At 35.4% G+C, this 14,774-nt stretch overlaps 2 protein-coding genes across 2 annotated transcripts; one reads left to right on the top strand and one right to left on the bottom strand.

Moving 5' to 3' along the window:
* The first annotated feature begins 8,667 nt into the window (after positions 1-8,667).
* Positions 8,668-12,307, top strand: LOC113298843 (transcription initiation factor IIA large subunit-like). The gene is made up of 11 exons (XM_026547706.1): positions 8,668-8,977; positions 9,096-9,263; positions 9,346-9,525; positions 9,625-9,679; positions 9,784-9,842; positions 10,055-10,165; positions 10,417-10,551; positions 11,228-11,288; positions 11,404-11,570; positions 11,668-11,751; positions 11,862-12,307. Exons 1-11 carry the CDS (start codon positions 8,864-8,866, stop codon positions 11,883-11,885), a joined length of 1,158 nt encoding a protein of 385 aa, XP_026403491.1. The 5' UTR covers positions 8,668-8,863; the 3' UTR covers positions 11,886-12,307.
* Positions 12,308-12,562: 255 nt separating this feature from the next.
* LOC113295415 lies at positions 12,563-13,069 on the bottom strand. The gene has a single exon (XM_026543756.1). The coding sequence runs from the start codon at positions 13,067-13,069 to the stop codon at positions 12,563-12,565; it is 507 nt and encodes a 168-aa protein (XP_026399541.1).
* Positions 13,070-14,774: the final 1,705 nt, after the last annotated feature.

The raw sequence follows: 14,774 nt of genomic DNA, 5'->3' as shown, positions 1-14,774 counted from the left end.
ACAGATTGATCCTTTGATATACTTGTCTGTGGGAGACAGATTTTTTTATTGTCAAAGCGTGCGATTTTGGGTCGTAGCAACTCTTAGTTGTGGGTGAGATCAACTAAGGAAATCAAGTGCGCAGTATCCTGCTGGGATCAGAGGCGTAGGTAGTACAACTGTACCTTGGATCAGTGGGAGATTGGTTGGGGTTCAACTACAGTCCAGTCCGAAGTTAGCTTGGAGTAAGCTAGTGTCTGTAGCGGCTTAGTACAGTGTGTGTTCAATCTGGACTAGGTCCCGGGGTTTTTCTGCATTTGCGGTTTCCTCGTTAACAAAATTTCCGGTGTCTGTGTTATTTCAGTTTACGCATTATATTGTTTTATCTTTATAATTGAAATAATACAGGTTGTGCATTAGATCATTAATTAGAGTAATCCAACCTTTGGTTGTTGATTGTCATTGATCGATCCTTGGATATTGGTCTTTGGTACCATCCAAGTTGTTCCTTGTATTTGATTAGTAATCGCAGTTTATTGAGGAAATCAAATCAAGAGAGAGAGATATAAACTCGTTGATGTACTTTTAATTGATTGAGTTTTGTTGATTCTCTTAAAAGTATATTAGAGTTTGTCCATACAGATTGCTAAGCGAAATATTGGGTGGTGTTGTTAGACCCCCGATATTTCACACTCTAAATAGTAAAACAAGCTTGAATAATGTTATCATCCATCCAATCAATCAATCAACCCTCTGGGTGCCATAAGTCAGTCATCATCATATTATCTTCCCCATCTCCTAGAATAGTGATTATGAAGTCCTTAGCAATTTTTCTCTGCTCCAAGAAGCATCTTATAGAGTACAGATGGTCCATAAGTCTCTATCCTTAAGAAAATTATGATGAACCCGGTCAGTTTAAATAGATATCTTACCAAACACTAGGCCCAAATGTGTCTGAGATTAAATGCACTATTAGTGACTTCAATATCTTTCACACCCAAACCTCCCATTTCATAGGGACATCATATGCTAGTCCGTCTCTCAAGGAAATGTTTCTTACCTATCTCACTCCCTGACCATAGAAATCTGTTGAATATACTTTTGGGAAGAATTAAGTAAGACAACCAATAATACACCATACTAGATAAAAATAATTTTGATTAGCATAAGTCTCCCTGAGTAAGCAATAAATTTTTCTTTCTAAGACTAAACTCTAGAAGTAATTTTAGCAATAAGAAGTATGCAATTATTATATGAAACTCTAGTGGATAGGAGATGGACACCCAAGTACCTTATAGGTAACTAGGCCTTCACCCGTGCCGTAACGGCATGGGAATAATTTTTATTTGATGTGCATTTTCCGGCATTTGGATATTAGATTTAATACTTATTATTTTTATTAGGTATTTTGTTCTTTCTCTTCGCGAGTTATATGTGATTTGTATCTTTATTTGGATTTGGATTTTAATTTTAATTTTCTTGTATTTTGATGTTTTTTTTCTTGTAAACAATCATATGTATTCACGTTTTTGGATTGAATGAAATGTGATATGATTTTTCATTAAAAAAAATATTTATTATTTGTCGTGTTACTCTTCTTATTAAAAGTAAAGAAAAATCGATTGATATTTCCGGTCTTCAGTCTACAAATCCTTTCTCATGTACCCATGTATGATTTATTCTAGTATATATGTTTGAAATTTTCACATTTTTCTAAATATGTTAGAGTTGTATCCTCAAGCCATGAACTATCATAATTAATTTTCACACTCTCTTTCCCAATTAAAAAAAAAACGTTATAGTTTTTTATTGTTTACAAAGGTTTCTTCTGGGTCTTTGGAAATGATATTGCACTTGTGAATCCCTTATTTTAGTGACCGTGCAAAATCAAAATATTGAACTATGTTAGTTATTATAAAATTACGTCATCTGAGTTCATTCGTCCTGGATAGTTGGCTAGGCCTTAAAAATGTCCAGATCCTTGTTGACATTTTTCCCTTTAAGAATAGTCCAAAAAGATTAAAACTCAGTATTGACTCAACAATAAATATCACATTATATGTTCATACGAATTCAGTAACACAATAAGATCTCTAGTACATCAAAACTCCTACACTTCTACGACATTGACCTTCCAAATGTGTGGTTATTCGTTGCATAAAAATGATGAAACCATGGTTGGCTAGTCAGTCAAATGGTTAACCACTTAACCTGATAACAGTAGACTCAGTTATCCATCATTGAATAAAAATGATGTTAAAATATTTAGTAAGGAGTATTTTTGTGTGAAATGCCTTATGGAATCTCTTGGATGCAATAATTCATATACGATCAAATTTTGTTAGCTCTTAAGTTTTGTTGACTATAATATTACGGCTCATCAATTGGCATTATTTTTGCGTTTGTTACCTGAAAACTTGAAATCATGTAAGTGTGCCCAAGAAAACCTCTTAATAAGGTAGGAAAACAGTCTCGATGACAAAATTATAGCGGTAAACATGTGTACGTTATCAATTATTCTTTGCACTATCTTATAGTGGTAAACATGTGTGCAAAAGAAATATATGATATATTTATAATAGTATTGTTTTAAAACACAATATCGTTGCCACTAATCCACAAAAGACTAAAATTATAAATATCCATGACAATAATGTTGAGATAAAATATTTAGTAGTGTGATCAAAGTTTGAGAATATAACGAATAAAGCACAACTCATTCAAGGATAGCCATTAATAATAAGATAGATACTAAGTAGAGAAGGCTAGCTTGTGATTTATGTGGTGAAATGAAATTAAATAGAAAGAAAAATTATGAGCCATAGATTTCATCAGGGCGGTTATTTGACCAAGCCATGTAACTTAGCAGGTGACTATAAAAACTAAATTATTGAGGAATCTAAATTATACATCGTCGAATGAAGAAAGGGATGTTTCTAAACACAGGAATATTAGAAGTTTTTTTTTTTGGGGTAGAATCTTTTGGACGCAACGACTTGAATTAACATCATACTTTTGATACCGAGGAGGAAACTGACAGAGTAACACTAACAAATTAGTTATTCGAAGATGATGAGTCCCCTATCTGATTTGTAGGAAGAAAAAACAACATTTGAAAGTGCTATTGTGCTCTACGTTAAACGCTTTTAGGAACGCGGGAACATCGACATAGCATGAATGAAATGGATGATTCGCAAAACATACACATTATTATTTATAAAAACAAAAACAAAATATGAACCTTAAGATGCGCTGCTCATTTGGTATAGGATATATGATTTAGGATTCACAATATTCATTTCCACCAACATTAAGGATCTTTATTTGAAGTAATCTAAAAATGAAGATGAAAAAATAATAAGGAGAAATCACAAATGCAAGAGAATATGAGTAAAAAAAGAATAAGAAAAACAATCAGACTCAAAAATATCTTTAAATGGGTTCCAATTTTTCAAAGCTAAACTAAAAAAAGAAGTAAAATAAATAAGATATATAATCATGAAAAATAATGTTTGGGGAAGTGAACTTCATAAAGATAACATAATATATTAAAAAATTGAGACAAATCCAATCGCATCCCAATTGTGTTTGTCAAAATCCCCTTGGAACATCTAAAACAAATGATAACATGTTCGATGAAATAACCATTATTTTCTTTTTTAGTCATTTGTTCTGATTAATATTCAAATTCATATTAAAATAAGAAAAGTAAGTAAAAATGATCTGAGAGCAAGCAAAAAAATGATACAGATTAATCAAATACCTACTATTATGGTTGAAGGACTTTAGTGCATTTTATACTTCACCGGCCACCGTTGTTCGCCAATAGTTACCACCACCACTCTTGCTTCCGAAACAGCTTCTACTATCACTGTCCATAATGCCATAATGTGTTTTCCATCTCCACTGCTCACCAACTCCACCACAACCACCACTCCACTTATATAATTTTTAGCAAATCTAAACAATAATCAATAAAAATATATTTATATAATTACTAATAGAGTAATTAATTTATTATAATTTTTAAAATTACATTTTTATGACATAATAAATTATTTGCTGTAAAAAAATAATAAGACATTAATGATATGATAAGTAAATATTGGGCGTTAGATGCATTTCTAATCCAATCACAACCATCACTTGTGACAAACAACCATTGATAGTTTTTATTGATATAATTTTTTGTAAAATTATTTATTAATAAAATTATGTATTTATTAGATTAATTAAGGTAAATGAAAATATTATAACTCATTCATCATGAGCAAATCAATGAGACACCAAATAATAAAACACTAATTTATTTATTAATGAAATTACGTATTTATTAAATTAATTAAGGGAAATGAAAATTTAATAAGCCATTCATCATGAGCAATTAATGAGACACAAATTAATAAAACACTAATGATAATAACTTTTAAGTTGATCAAAGCATTACCATAGATTTATCTTTCCCCTAGACAAATCCTGGCCACTCTTTATCTAGGCTAACTTATCCAAACTGTGCTATGTATTCTAGATATATCTACGAAATAATCTGGAATACTCACAATCTTCATCAAGTTATCAACATCAACAATAGAAGAGAAAAGAGATGTCTTCTGAAGATTCACTTCCAAACCAATACAAGCTGATAACTTAGAAATACAACTCTTCAAAGAGATAGCACAAACACTAGTTCCCTTGAAGAAAACAGGACATCATCTTCAAAGCACAGGTGAGTCAACTTAGTTAGCTTGCATCTTGGATGGAGACCAAATTTTCCTTGAACTACTTGTTGTTGAAAAATAATACTCAACAGCTCCATCACCATAACATATAAGCAAGGAAATAAAGGACATCCTTGCCTCAAACCCCTATAAGCCCCAAGATACCCATAAGTAGACCCATTGATGAAAATAAAAAACTTAGGAGTAGCAATGCTTAATTTAATCCATTCTATAAATACCTTATGGAAACCTATCTTCTGCAGAGTAAGAAGAATATCTTTCCAACTAATAATATCATAGGCTTTTAGATAAATCTTCAAAGTACATCTAGGAGATCCAACTTCTCTATGATAATTTCTAACTATTTCATGGGAAACCAAGATATTATCTTGTATACACCTTCAAGAGATAAAATCATATTAGCTTGGATGAATTAAGTTCCTCAAAATACCTTCCATTCTAAGAGCTATAAGTTTAGCGATGCACTTATAAACTACATTACAGCAAGCAATTGGTCTGTAATCTACTACTTCACCATGATTAGCCTTTTTGGAAACCAAAGTAATAAAAGTACTATTTGTTTCCTTTACTAACTTAGACTTGAGAAAAACATTTTGAACTGCAACCAAAAAGTCATCTCCAGCCACTGCTCAACACACTTTAAAGAAATGACTAGTAAACCCATCAGGCCCAGGTACTTTACCTGAACCAATAGAATATATAGCCTCAATCACTTTATCTATGGAAATGGCCTTAATCATATCTTCACAAGAGTCTTCCTGAACGAATCTGTCAAAATTCAGGATTTCAGTAACATTCCCTTTTGTCTCGAAATTACTATCCACATCAGATAACTCAGAAAGAAATTAATGCAGTCTTTAGCTATATCTCTATCATCATCTAAAATAACATTACTTTGAGAAGTAAGGGTCAATATATTATTCCTTGACCTCTTTTACATTAGAGATTTATGGAAAAAAAAGTTATTTGAATAACCCAAATTTAACCACTGAACCCTAGATATCTGTATCTTCATAGATTCATCATATCTAGAAACTTTAACATAATGCTTCACCACCTCCTTTTCTTTTTGGGATAATTGACGACATAGGGGAGTTTTGAACTTGATGTTGAATCTCCATCATCACCTTCTTAGCTTCAAACACCTGCTCAGATAAATTTTTGGATTTCAACTTCTTATAACCAATAATTCTAGCTGTAACCTTTCTCAATTAATGGACCAGCAGAAACATGAGATTATCCCTCACTTTCTCAGACCAAACTTCTCTCACCATAACCATAAAATCTACTTCTTCAGGGAAAAAATTTAAAAAACCTAAAAGGTGGAGGCCCATGCGTCCTCTTCTAAAAAATGGTAGTAACACCAGGGGAATGATCAGAAATCCCAGGATTTAAGAAATCTGCTCTGGAATCCACAAACCAATCCATCAATTCAATAATAACTAAAATTCTATCCAACTTAGAACCAATTCTAGTGTCTCCTTGTTTATTGAACCAGGTATAAAAACAACCAAAATAAGGAAGCTCCAAAAGCTGAGAATTTTGAACATATATACTAAAATTTTGATAGTTGACATATCTAACCTCATCTCCACCAATCTTATCTGTAGGCTTCAAAATTGAGTTAAAATCTCCTAGCACAATCCAAGGCTTAGAGTTTATTTGAGAAAATGAAGTAATATCATTCCAAAGAGATCTCCTGACAACCACATCATTATTACCATAAACAAAGGCAGCTACAAAGCAAACTTGAGCCACATTTACTACATCAATAAAAACAACTTAAGAAGAAGAATGAATTATAGAAACACTAAAAACATCAGGATTCCAACCAATCCAGATTCTGCCAGAATCATCATTATTATAATTAATAAAAATTACTATCTAAGCATAGTTTTATTTCTAATACTGCTAGCATTATTCTTGTGAACATGAGTTTTCACTACTCCTGTAATTCATAACTCATAATTTTTAATAAGGGAACTACTTCTAATATTTCATGCTGCTAGTTATTTTAAACATTATGAATTTGGGAAAGATTTGGTTTCTTACCTCTAACAGACTTCTTCAGATACTGACCTTTAGAATCTAGACTAATCTTTCATAAATCAGTTCCACTTGCTTTTTGAATAAAATGTGCTCTAACCCCTCCAACAAAATCATTAGGGTTAGAGTTCTCAACAACCCGATCCTTCTTACTAGATCCCACCTATTTCTTTAGAGCATTATTCAGTACATTCAAGTCATGTTCCACCAATAACTCAAACATGTTAGGAGTTTGAATAACTCTACCGGAAGCAGTCTTTTCCTGAGTTTTCTCTTTAAGATTCTCACAGACATGAGCCACTTGTTCAACACTATCCATAAGACTAGGTTCACTGCCCCCAATAGAAGTATCACTACCCTCTACCATAAGATCCTTATCTACTACATCTCTATTTCTCTTAGAACCTTTAACCACCCAAACTTTCTAATCTGGAGTAGCCTTGATTACTTGGGCCTTCTTCTCTAAAAGAGCTTGAGCAACAACCTTTTTGCATTTTAGTGCATGGTGATTAAAAGTCTGGAAGAAGTACACAAAGAATACCTCGATGGGTGCTCAATAGATACCTCAAAAGTGAATTCCCCATTCATGTAAACATGAATAATACTTGAAAAGTCACAATTAACATCAACTTCAACACGTACCCTAGCATAGCTCATTAAAGTTCTATTCAAGGTTTGCTTGTTCAACATAATTGGTGCACCCACGCAACTTGCAATATTTCCTAAACCAGTGGTATTCCAAATATAAAGTGGAACCTTCATCAGATTAATACAGAATGGAAGTATAGTTCTCAATTCTTCAAATTCCTTCTCCAAATCATTGTGCCGCGACTGGATAATGAACAATTGACTAGCAATATAAAGAGACCATGCTCGAGAACAGAAATCCTATCCCCTGCAGAATCAAAATCAAATACAAAGGAAGATTCACCATGAATAGTCATACTAAACTCACCTTTCGGTTTCCAAACACGAGTAACAATATTCGTCTCTTGCATAAACGAAATGCGTTGACCAACAAAAACCCCAATCACCAGATCTTCACACTTTCTGATATCATCAACATAATCAACATTAGAGGAAGAAACAACTTTTTTACCATCAACAATTAAAGGTTGTTTAAACATCTCCTCCTCCTTCTGGGTCTGATATCTTTCACCAGAAAAAAAAACTCGACCAGTTAATAAACCCATAGGAATATATCCTACACCCGATCTAGAACAACTTGAGCACTTATCATCTGAATCATTAAGAAATTGATTTCCCGCTCATAGAATTTTCCTCTGCCTGATGGGAGGAATTGGACAAAAGTGAAATGGATGGCAGAGACGCCATCAAACCACCGCAAAGCGTGGAAAGTCAAAAAACTCTAGCAAAACACCCGAAAAAAAAGAGAAGAAAAACCCACCACCAATAAAAACGGGTCCACCTCACAACTTCTCTCTCCTCACGTGCAACTTCCACTTATAGAAAAAAATAGTTGCTTGAGATTAGGCTTTAGTTAATTATTCCGATGGAAATTGAGAAAACAAAAATATTTTGATTAAGGATTAATAGAAATGATTTTGGTTTTCATTTATTTTGGATAATTAGAATTATTAAGATTACCCTAGAGGGGTAATTCAGTATTTTGTGACACTTTAAACACCTCTTAGCATCCTTCTAACTGGGAGCAAAATTTTAATAGGCCCCAAACCGGCCTGGATTTACAGGCCTAGTTCCTGTGACACTGCTGAAGGGACCCAAAACATAGCCAGTTTTGAGCGTTGTCCCTTATCCGTTTTATTCACCGAAAGGCAAAGTTTTTCAAGGAAAGCAGTTTGATTATGACACGTGTTATCAGCATTATACCCGGAGAGCAAACCTATTTATATTCCCCTCTTTTAATTCTTCGCTTCTCATCCGCCCTCTTCTCTCTCTTCTCTCTCGTTTTGAGAGAAGGTAGCCAAACCCTAAATCGCTCCTCCAAATCTCTCAAATTCATCTACCCACTTATCATCACTCTCCCACCAAATTACTCATAGCATACCTAAAAACGGAATCCTAAGACTTTTGAATCCTAGAATTTGAATTTCTTGAAATTCTGAGATCATCAAGAAATGGCTACAACTAGTGCTGTTTACATTCATGTAATCGAAGATGTTATTAGTAAGGTTCGAGATGATTTCATTCAAGCTGGTGCTGACGAATCTAATCTAACTCAACTTCAAGCGGTAATTTTCATATCTCTTTTGATTTTTAGGGTTTTTATTGTTTCAATTAAGGAAGGTATTGAGTTATACCTAATAATGAGAATTTCTGAAGTATGAAATTTGTGGTTGTAATCTTCAGTTGTGGGAGATGAAAATGGTGCACTGTGGTGCGGTATGTCCGACACAAAGGGATTCTATCCCTAAGCAGACCGTAGCTGGTGGTGGACCTCTTACTCACGATTTGAATGTACCATATGAAGGTACAGAAGAGTACGAAACGCCTACTACTGACTTGCTATTTCCACCGGTGAGATTATTACTTTTTTTTGCAATTTAATGAAACAAATTATATCTAGTATATCATTTCTTGATTTTGTGTTTTCTTGTAGACACCATTGCAGACACCCTTACCTCAAACACCCTTGCCTCAAACACCTTTTCCTCAAACACCATTAGCAGGGACGGTAGACAATTCGATGTATCAAAATGTTGCCACACCGAGTGAGCTTTCTGGTCTTGCTTCTGGTGCAGCAACTGATTTGAAACCTGGAAGGCCTAGTCCATACATGGTAAGCCTAAGTTGTATTGGTATATGGGTTTTTTCGTGCTTAGTGGATTGATTCGGCACTTTTTTTATGTGCTGCATGATATTTTTGTGATGTTCACAGCAACCTCCTTCCCCTTGGATAAGCCAAAGACCTCTTGGTGTTGATGTTAATATTGGTAAGATTGGTACTTAATTTGCCTACATAAACAGAATGATGTTTCATAGTACATTCTTAACATACCATAAAATAACTTCTACTTATAATGGTTACTTATTGTAGCTTATGAGGAAGGGCGTAATGAGGTTGACAGATCAACTCCTAATCAAAATCAGATACAGGTGATACATAAAATACTGTTGAAAGGAACTATCCATTTTTGGCTTTTCTTTCAAATTAGCAGCTTGGATATTATTATTGCTAGTTCATTAGCATTGGCTTATTGGTTGAAGCTGGTCAATGTAATTGTAGGGTTGTTAGCAAAAAAAAAAAAGAGTATCCAAGTTGTCCTGTACTGTAATTACTGACTTTAACCCATGGAGTCAATTTTCAGGATTTCTTTGTGGCGTCTTCCGGCAAACGTAAAGGAGACGAGTTGCCGAATCAATTTCCCAAAAGGGGGTCCCTGCCACAGCAAGATGGGCCTGGAGATGCCACATTTGAGGTATGTCAGTCTCAGATGCCTTCCCATTTTTCCGTAGCCAATGTGTATGTTACCTTTTAGATTTTTTATTGTATTTAGGATTGTTACACTTTTACTTATTTCCTTTCTGTTCTTTGGTAGACCTTGTACACTGTTACTAACTGTTGTAGAAGTTTCACTTTTATAGTTTGTGTAGTACACTACTTATCCATGTCAGATGTTGTGCATTTTGCAAGCCTCTTAAATCTCTCGGTCACACTGGCGGATTTCAGGTAAGCTTTGGAAGCAGTTCATTCAGCAGACATAGTTTGGGTTCTTCAATACTAGATAAGGTGCTGGCAAAAGTCATGGGGACTTCTCCTGGGATTCCTCAGCAGGATGGGCCAGCTGCTGATAATTATGACAATGTAAGCATTAAATATTAACACTCCTGCCATTTTAAGTCATGATTGACTCAAGTTCTCTCATACCTTTTGATGCAGGAGCATAATGTGTCACTTTCGAGTTTTTCTATTTTAGGAATACGTTTGCTATTTTATCTTTTTGAGAAGGGTGTTTTCTGTCATAGCCAAACCTCATCACCTTTTAACTCCTTTATGCATGTCCATACATGCGTTTCCTAGAAGCTATGTATGATATAAGCTTTTTAAAGGTTATGCCATATATCCTTCTTCAGCTGTAATGGTAGCCTAGTGTTTCTGGTTGCTTCTGTGACTCACATAACATTTTAACTTATCTTAATCATATTGCTTGACCAGACTTGTCCTGATAACCTTCGGTTTTTGAACTTCTGCTTCATTGACCATCGGTACTGGACTGGTGCAAGTAGTTGTCAGAAAAGATTGCTAATGATTTGTAGTTTTGATCACCAAAAGACTAAACACTCTCATTTTTGGCAAGAAAACCTTAAGCATTGAATTGACATATACAACTCAGTTACTTGTAAAACTTACACTCATTACTCCTGAGCTTTCTTGATTTGTATTCAACCTCTGACATGTCTCACCTGTTTTACATATGCATCTCTGTTCTCATTTGAGTTTTAACTTTCGTATTAACAAGTTTTTCGTTTGGTTTCTGAAGCTCTACCCCTATCAGGGTGTTGCCACTGAAGACTATAATGCAGTGACTCCAGCTGGCCATGGTAAGTCCTGTTTGTATATCTAGTAATTGCTGTTCCATTCTTGGTACCTCGCTGTCATGCTGCAACTATTTCCTCCTGGGGTTTTAGTGTGCTGATATTGGATTGTTGCACTTAGATGTACAAGCAGGTACCCCCATTGTGGCTGGAAAAGATGATGAAGGGGATGATGACGACGACGAACCACCATTGAATGAGAATGACGACGATGATGATTTGGACGGTATTGATGAAGAAGGGGAAGATCAAAACACGGCACATTTGGTCTTAGCCCAGTTTGACAAGGTTAGTGTGATTTTATGGTTAAAATAATGACTTACTTAGATCGAGTTCGTTTGTTTTTTGGCACTGATCCTGTTGTGTTTCACATTTGTTTGACTAGGTGACACGTACCAAAAGCCGATGGAAGTGCCAGCTCAAGGATGGAATTATGCACATTAACAACAAGGATATACTCTTCACAAAGGTTAGAATGGAGTTTTGACATAATTATTATTTTGTCTTGAGATAATTGCAGCACAATCAGTTTTTTGTTTTGTTTTGTCTAAATGGCTTCTTTACGTGTGTTTTCTGCAGGCAAACGGAGAGTTTGATTTTTAAATTTTGGTTGCCTCGTGAATTGATTCAAACTACCTTCATCACATAAAACTGGGGTTTTTGTTGAAAGATCAATTTTAGGGAGGACTTGTGGATGTTCTTTCTGTTTCTTTTCGCGGAAAACATGCTTAGTGGATAATCTCATGATGGATATATTTCTAAATTGGTGGTTTGGTTGGATGAGTAGATGAATGGTTGTACATAACAAGAGAGTAACCTTTCCCGGCCACACACATGGGGACCAACTGATCCTGTTTTCCCTTCAAATCTATAATTTTTTCGGATATTTTTAAGACTTGTTTTTGATGAGTTTCAAGTCTCAATTTGCTTGTTAAGGAAAATTACTTTTGCATTATTAGAGGAGTTCATTGTACATGCGAAGTTCGATAAAATAGATCACTTGAGTACAACTTATTAGTGTGTTATTGTCAGTTGTTATGTTATAAACCTTCGGTTTGCAGGGGAATTTGAGAAGTGGTCATGGTTGGTACTTGAGAATCAAGAGAACAGTTAAAAATTCAAAGTTTAATACTTCGCTTTTGAATCAAAAACTTCAGGACAATGATTAGTCAATTGTTAAAAAGATGAGCTTTGGGTCCCTGGTGAGCAACTATCAGAGCCCGAAAAAGGAAACGAAGAACTAATGAATCTGTAATTATCAAGACAACACAACAGAGACTTTATGGTATCTGATGCAAAACACACTGTGACTGAAGGAAGGAGATGAGCGAAGATGGTTCAACAAACGTTGCAGGTGTAGCTGGGTGTTGCCAACCGATGTGGGATGATGATGTAGGTGTCGTAGTGGAGTTGTCCACGGTGTCTTTTTTTTCTTTATTCCCACGATTTCTCGTTTGTCCCTCCGCATTGCTGCCTTCTCCTTCTCCTGGTGCTACTTGTAGATCATCTGGGATCTTCTTCGGAAATGGAGACTGCGTTGGCGTCAAAACAAGTGGTGATAGCAGTGGAATTGCGCACTTTGACAAGGTGTTATTACCACCTGAAGAAGAGTATGGACTATCTTTGTACTTGCTATTGCTATTGTCGTTAGCAGCACCAACAGAGCTGACGCTGCTGGGATCGAGCTGAAGAACTGCCGGGGCTTGCTTTTGTAGCCTACTTGGTCTTCTTTCTCCTCTCCCTTTTATGATATCATCATTCTGAAATACGATATTGTTATTTTCCATCATCAACCAAATTCTAACATTCAGATCTCAATCATTTGGGTTATGTGCCTCTTCTTATAGAGGGAGAGAGATGAGGACTGTCTTAAACAGCGGGAAGCGAGGCTTCAGTTACACCTAAGGCGAGGAAACAGATGACGTATGTTAAGGCCTGACTAATCTAGTGGACGGTTACAAAGAGAAACCCCCATTATTTGCTGAGGATCCTTTCAATCCGGATCACGCATAACGCTTCTTTCTTTGGCCATCCGTTTTGAACCTGTGTCGGGAATTAACAAATCCTTATTTCTTGACCGTATAATACAGAAGATCGGTTGTCCATAGGTTGTGCGGCTTGTGCCGCTGTGGGACTCACCGATTTTTTAGTCCCGTGTTCTAGATTTCTGCCACATGTCTCTGGGTCTTCGAATGTATTGTTTTGGTTCACATGTTTTTATTTTTATTTTTCGTTTTTTATTTTTTAAGAAACTCAGTTATAAAGAGGCTTAGGCATGGACTAACTCTTTATCCAACTATTTTACTTAGTGATAAAATTATTCCTAATTAATTAGTGCTAATTTGGATGATTAAGTGATGTTTAATCAAGTTAATCTCGAAATCAATTACCATTAATTCATCATCAAACTTGAAATTTTTTTTAACTTTTATTTAAAGAACTCAATCCAGAATCGGTTTATGTTAGTGCAATAGTAGATCGATTCTGGGTAGAGTTTTTCCAACTGACGAAGAAAATCCAGAATCGGTTTTTATTAATGCTCACATAAGCCGATTACCACAATCGGTTTTTAGGGATACCCACATAATCCGATTATTCCATACTTTCAGAAACAAAATATTCATTACATAATTTAGGAAATTAGCGCATTACATATATAGGAGAATTCAGTATGCGAATTCTTGAATGTGGCACATCAATACATCGTCAATGAACCTCCGCGCACGATGGTGCAACACCGAAAATTCATTTTGGTGAATGAACTTCTTTTTCCCATTGCGATTTTTTATCCATAGGTCGTTGAATCGTTCCAGCTGCAATTAAATCAATTATTCGATGTTGTATGCAAACATTAAACTATGAGATAGGTATTAAAATATCGGATTACTCACTTTTTCAAGACGAGGAGCTTGTGGATGATGGTAGTTCACCATTTTTCTAACTTTAACATACTCTCACATTGTCTCACATTGAGCTTTTTATGTATTGGAATCGAAAAGCTAAGTCTCTACATTTACGGTTTTTTTGGATTAGTGGTGCGCTCATAATAAAACTCTTTGACTTTGAAAAAGCGGGGTCTAACAACCCGTTGATGGTGGTTTTTAGCTTAGGGTTAAAATCGTAAAACCTTAGTCTGACGTGACGTCGCTCTGTAAGGAAACGGAGCCGTGAGTACCAATATCTCCACTAGCGCATTTATTGAGCCTTTCAATACGTCTACGAGAAATTTACCAGGGTACTTTTTTTTTAATATATCTATATGTTCCACGATAGAACCCTCAAGTATCGACTGACATTGTCTCCGCACATGCCAGCCGCGCATGCTAGCCAAGTGTACCAACGACATGCCAACCATGCCTCCGCGCCAAAGGAATGGAAACCATGCCAGCCGCACCACCGTGCCAACGACATGCCAGCCACACCTCCGCGCCAAAGGCATGCCAACCATGCCATCCGCACCACCGTGCCAACGGCATGCCAGCCACATCTCCG

Source organism: Papaver somniferum, chromosome 7 (assembly GCF_003573695.1).
Source record: "Papaver somniferum cultivar HN1 chromosome 7, ASM357369v1, whole genome shotgun sequence".
NCBI lineage: Eukaryota > Viridiplantae > Streptophyta > Magnoliopsida > Ranunculales > Papaveraceae > Papaver > Papaver somniferum.
This window is presented reverse-complemented; position numbering and strand designations above follow the sequence as displayed.

What these genes read in the sequence shown, in the direction of transcription:
- LOC113295415 (XM_026543756.1), bottom strand. Translation starts at nt 13,069, where the DNA reads ATGGAAAATAACAATATCGTATTTCAGAATGATGATATCATAAAAGGG.
- LOC113298843 (XM_026547706.1), top strand. Translation starts at nt 8,864, where the DNA reads ATGGCTACAACTAGTGCTGTTTACATTCATGTAATCGAAGATGTTATT. An exon ending in CTGGAGATGCCACATTTGAG is followed by an intron (nt 10,166 to 10,416) that starts GTATGTCAGTCT and finishes GGCGGATTTCAG; the next exon opens with GTAAGCTTTGGAAGCAGTTC. An exon ending in CTGCTGATAATTATGACAAT is followed by an intron (nt 10,552 to 11,227) that starts GTAAGCATTAAA and finishes TGGTTTCTGAAG; the next exon opens with CTCTACCCCTATCAGGGTGT.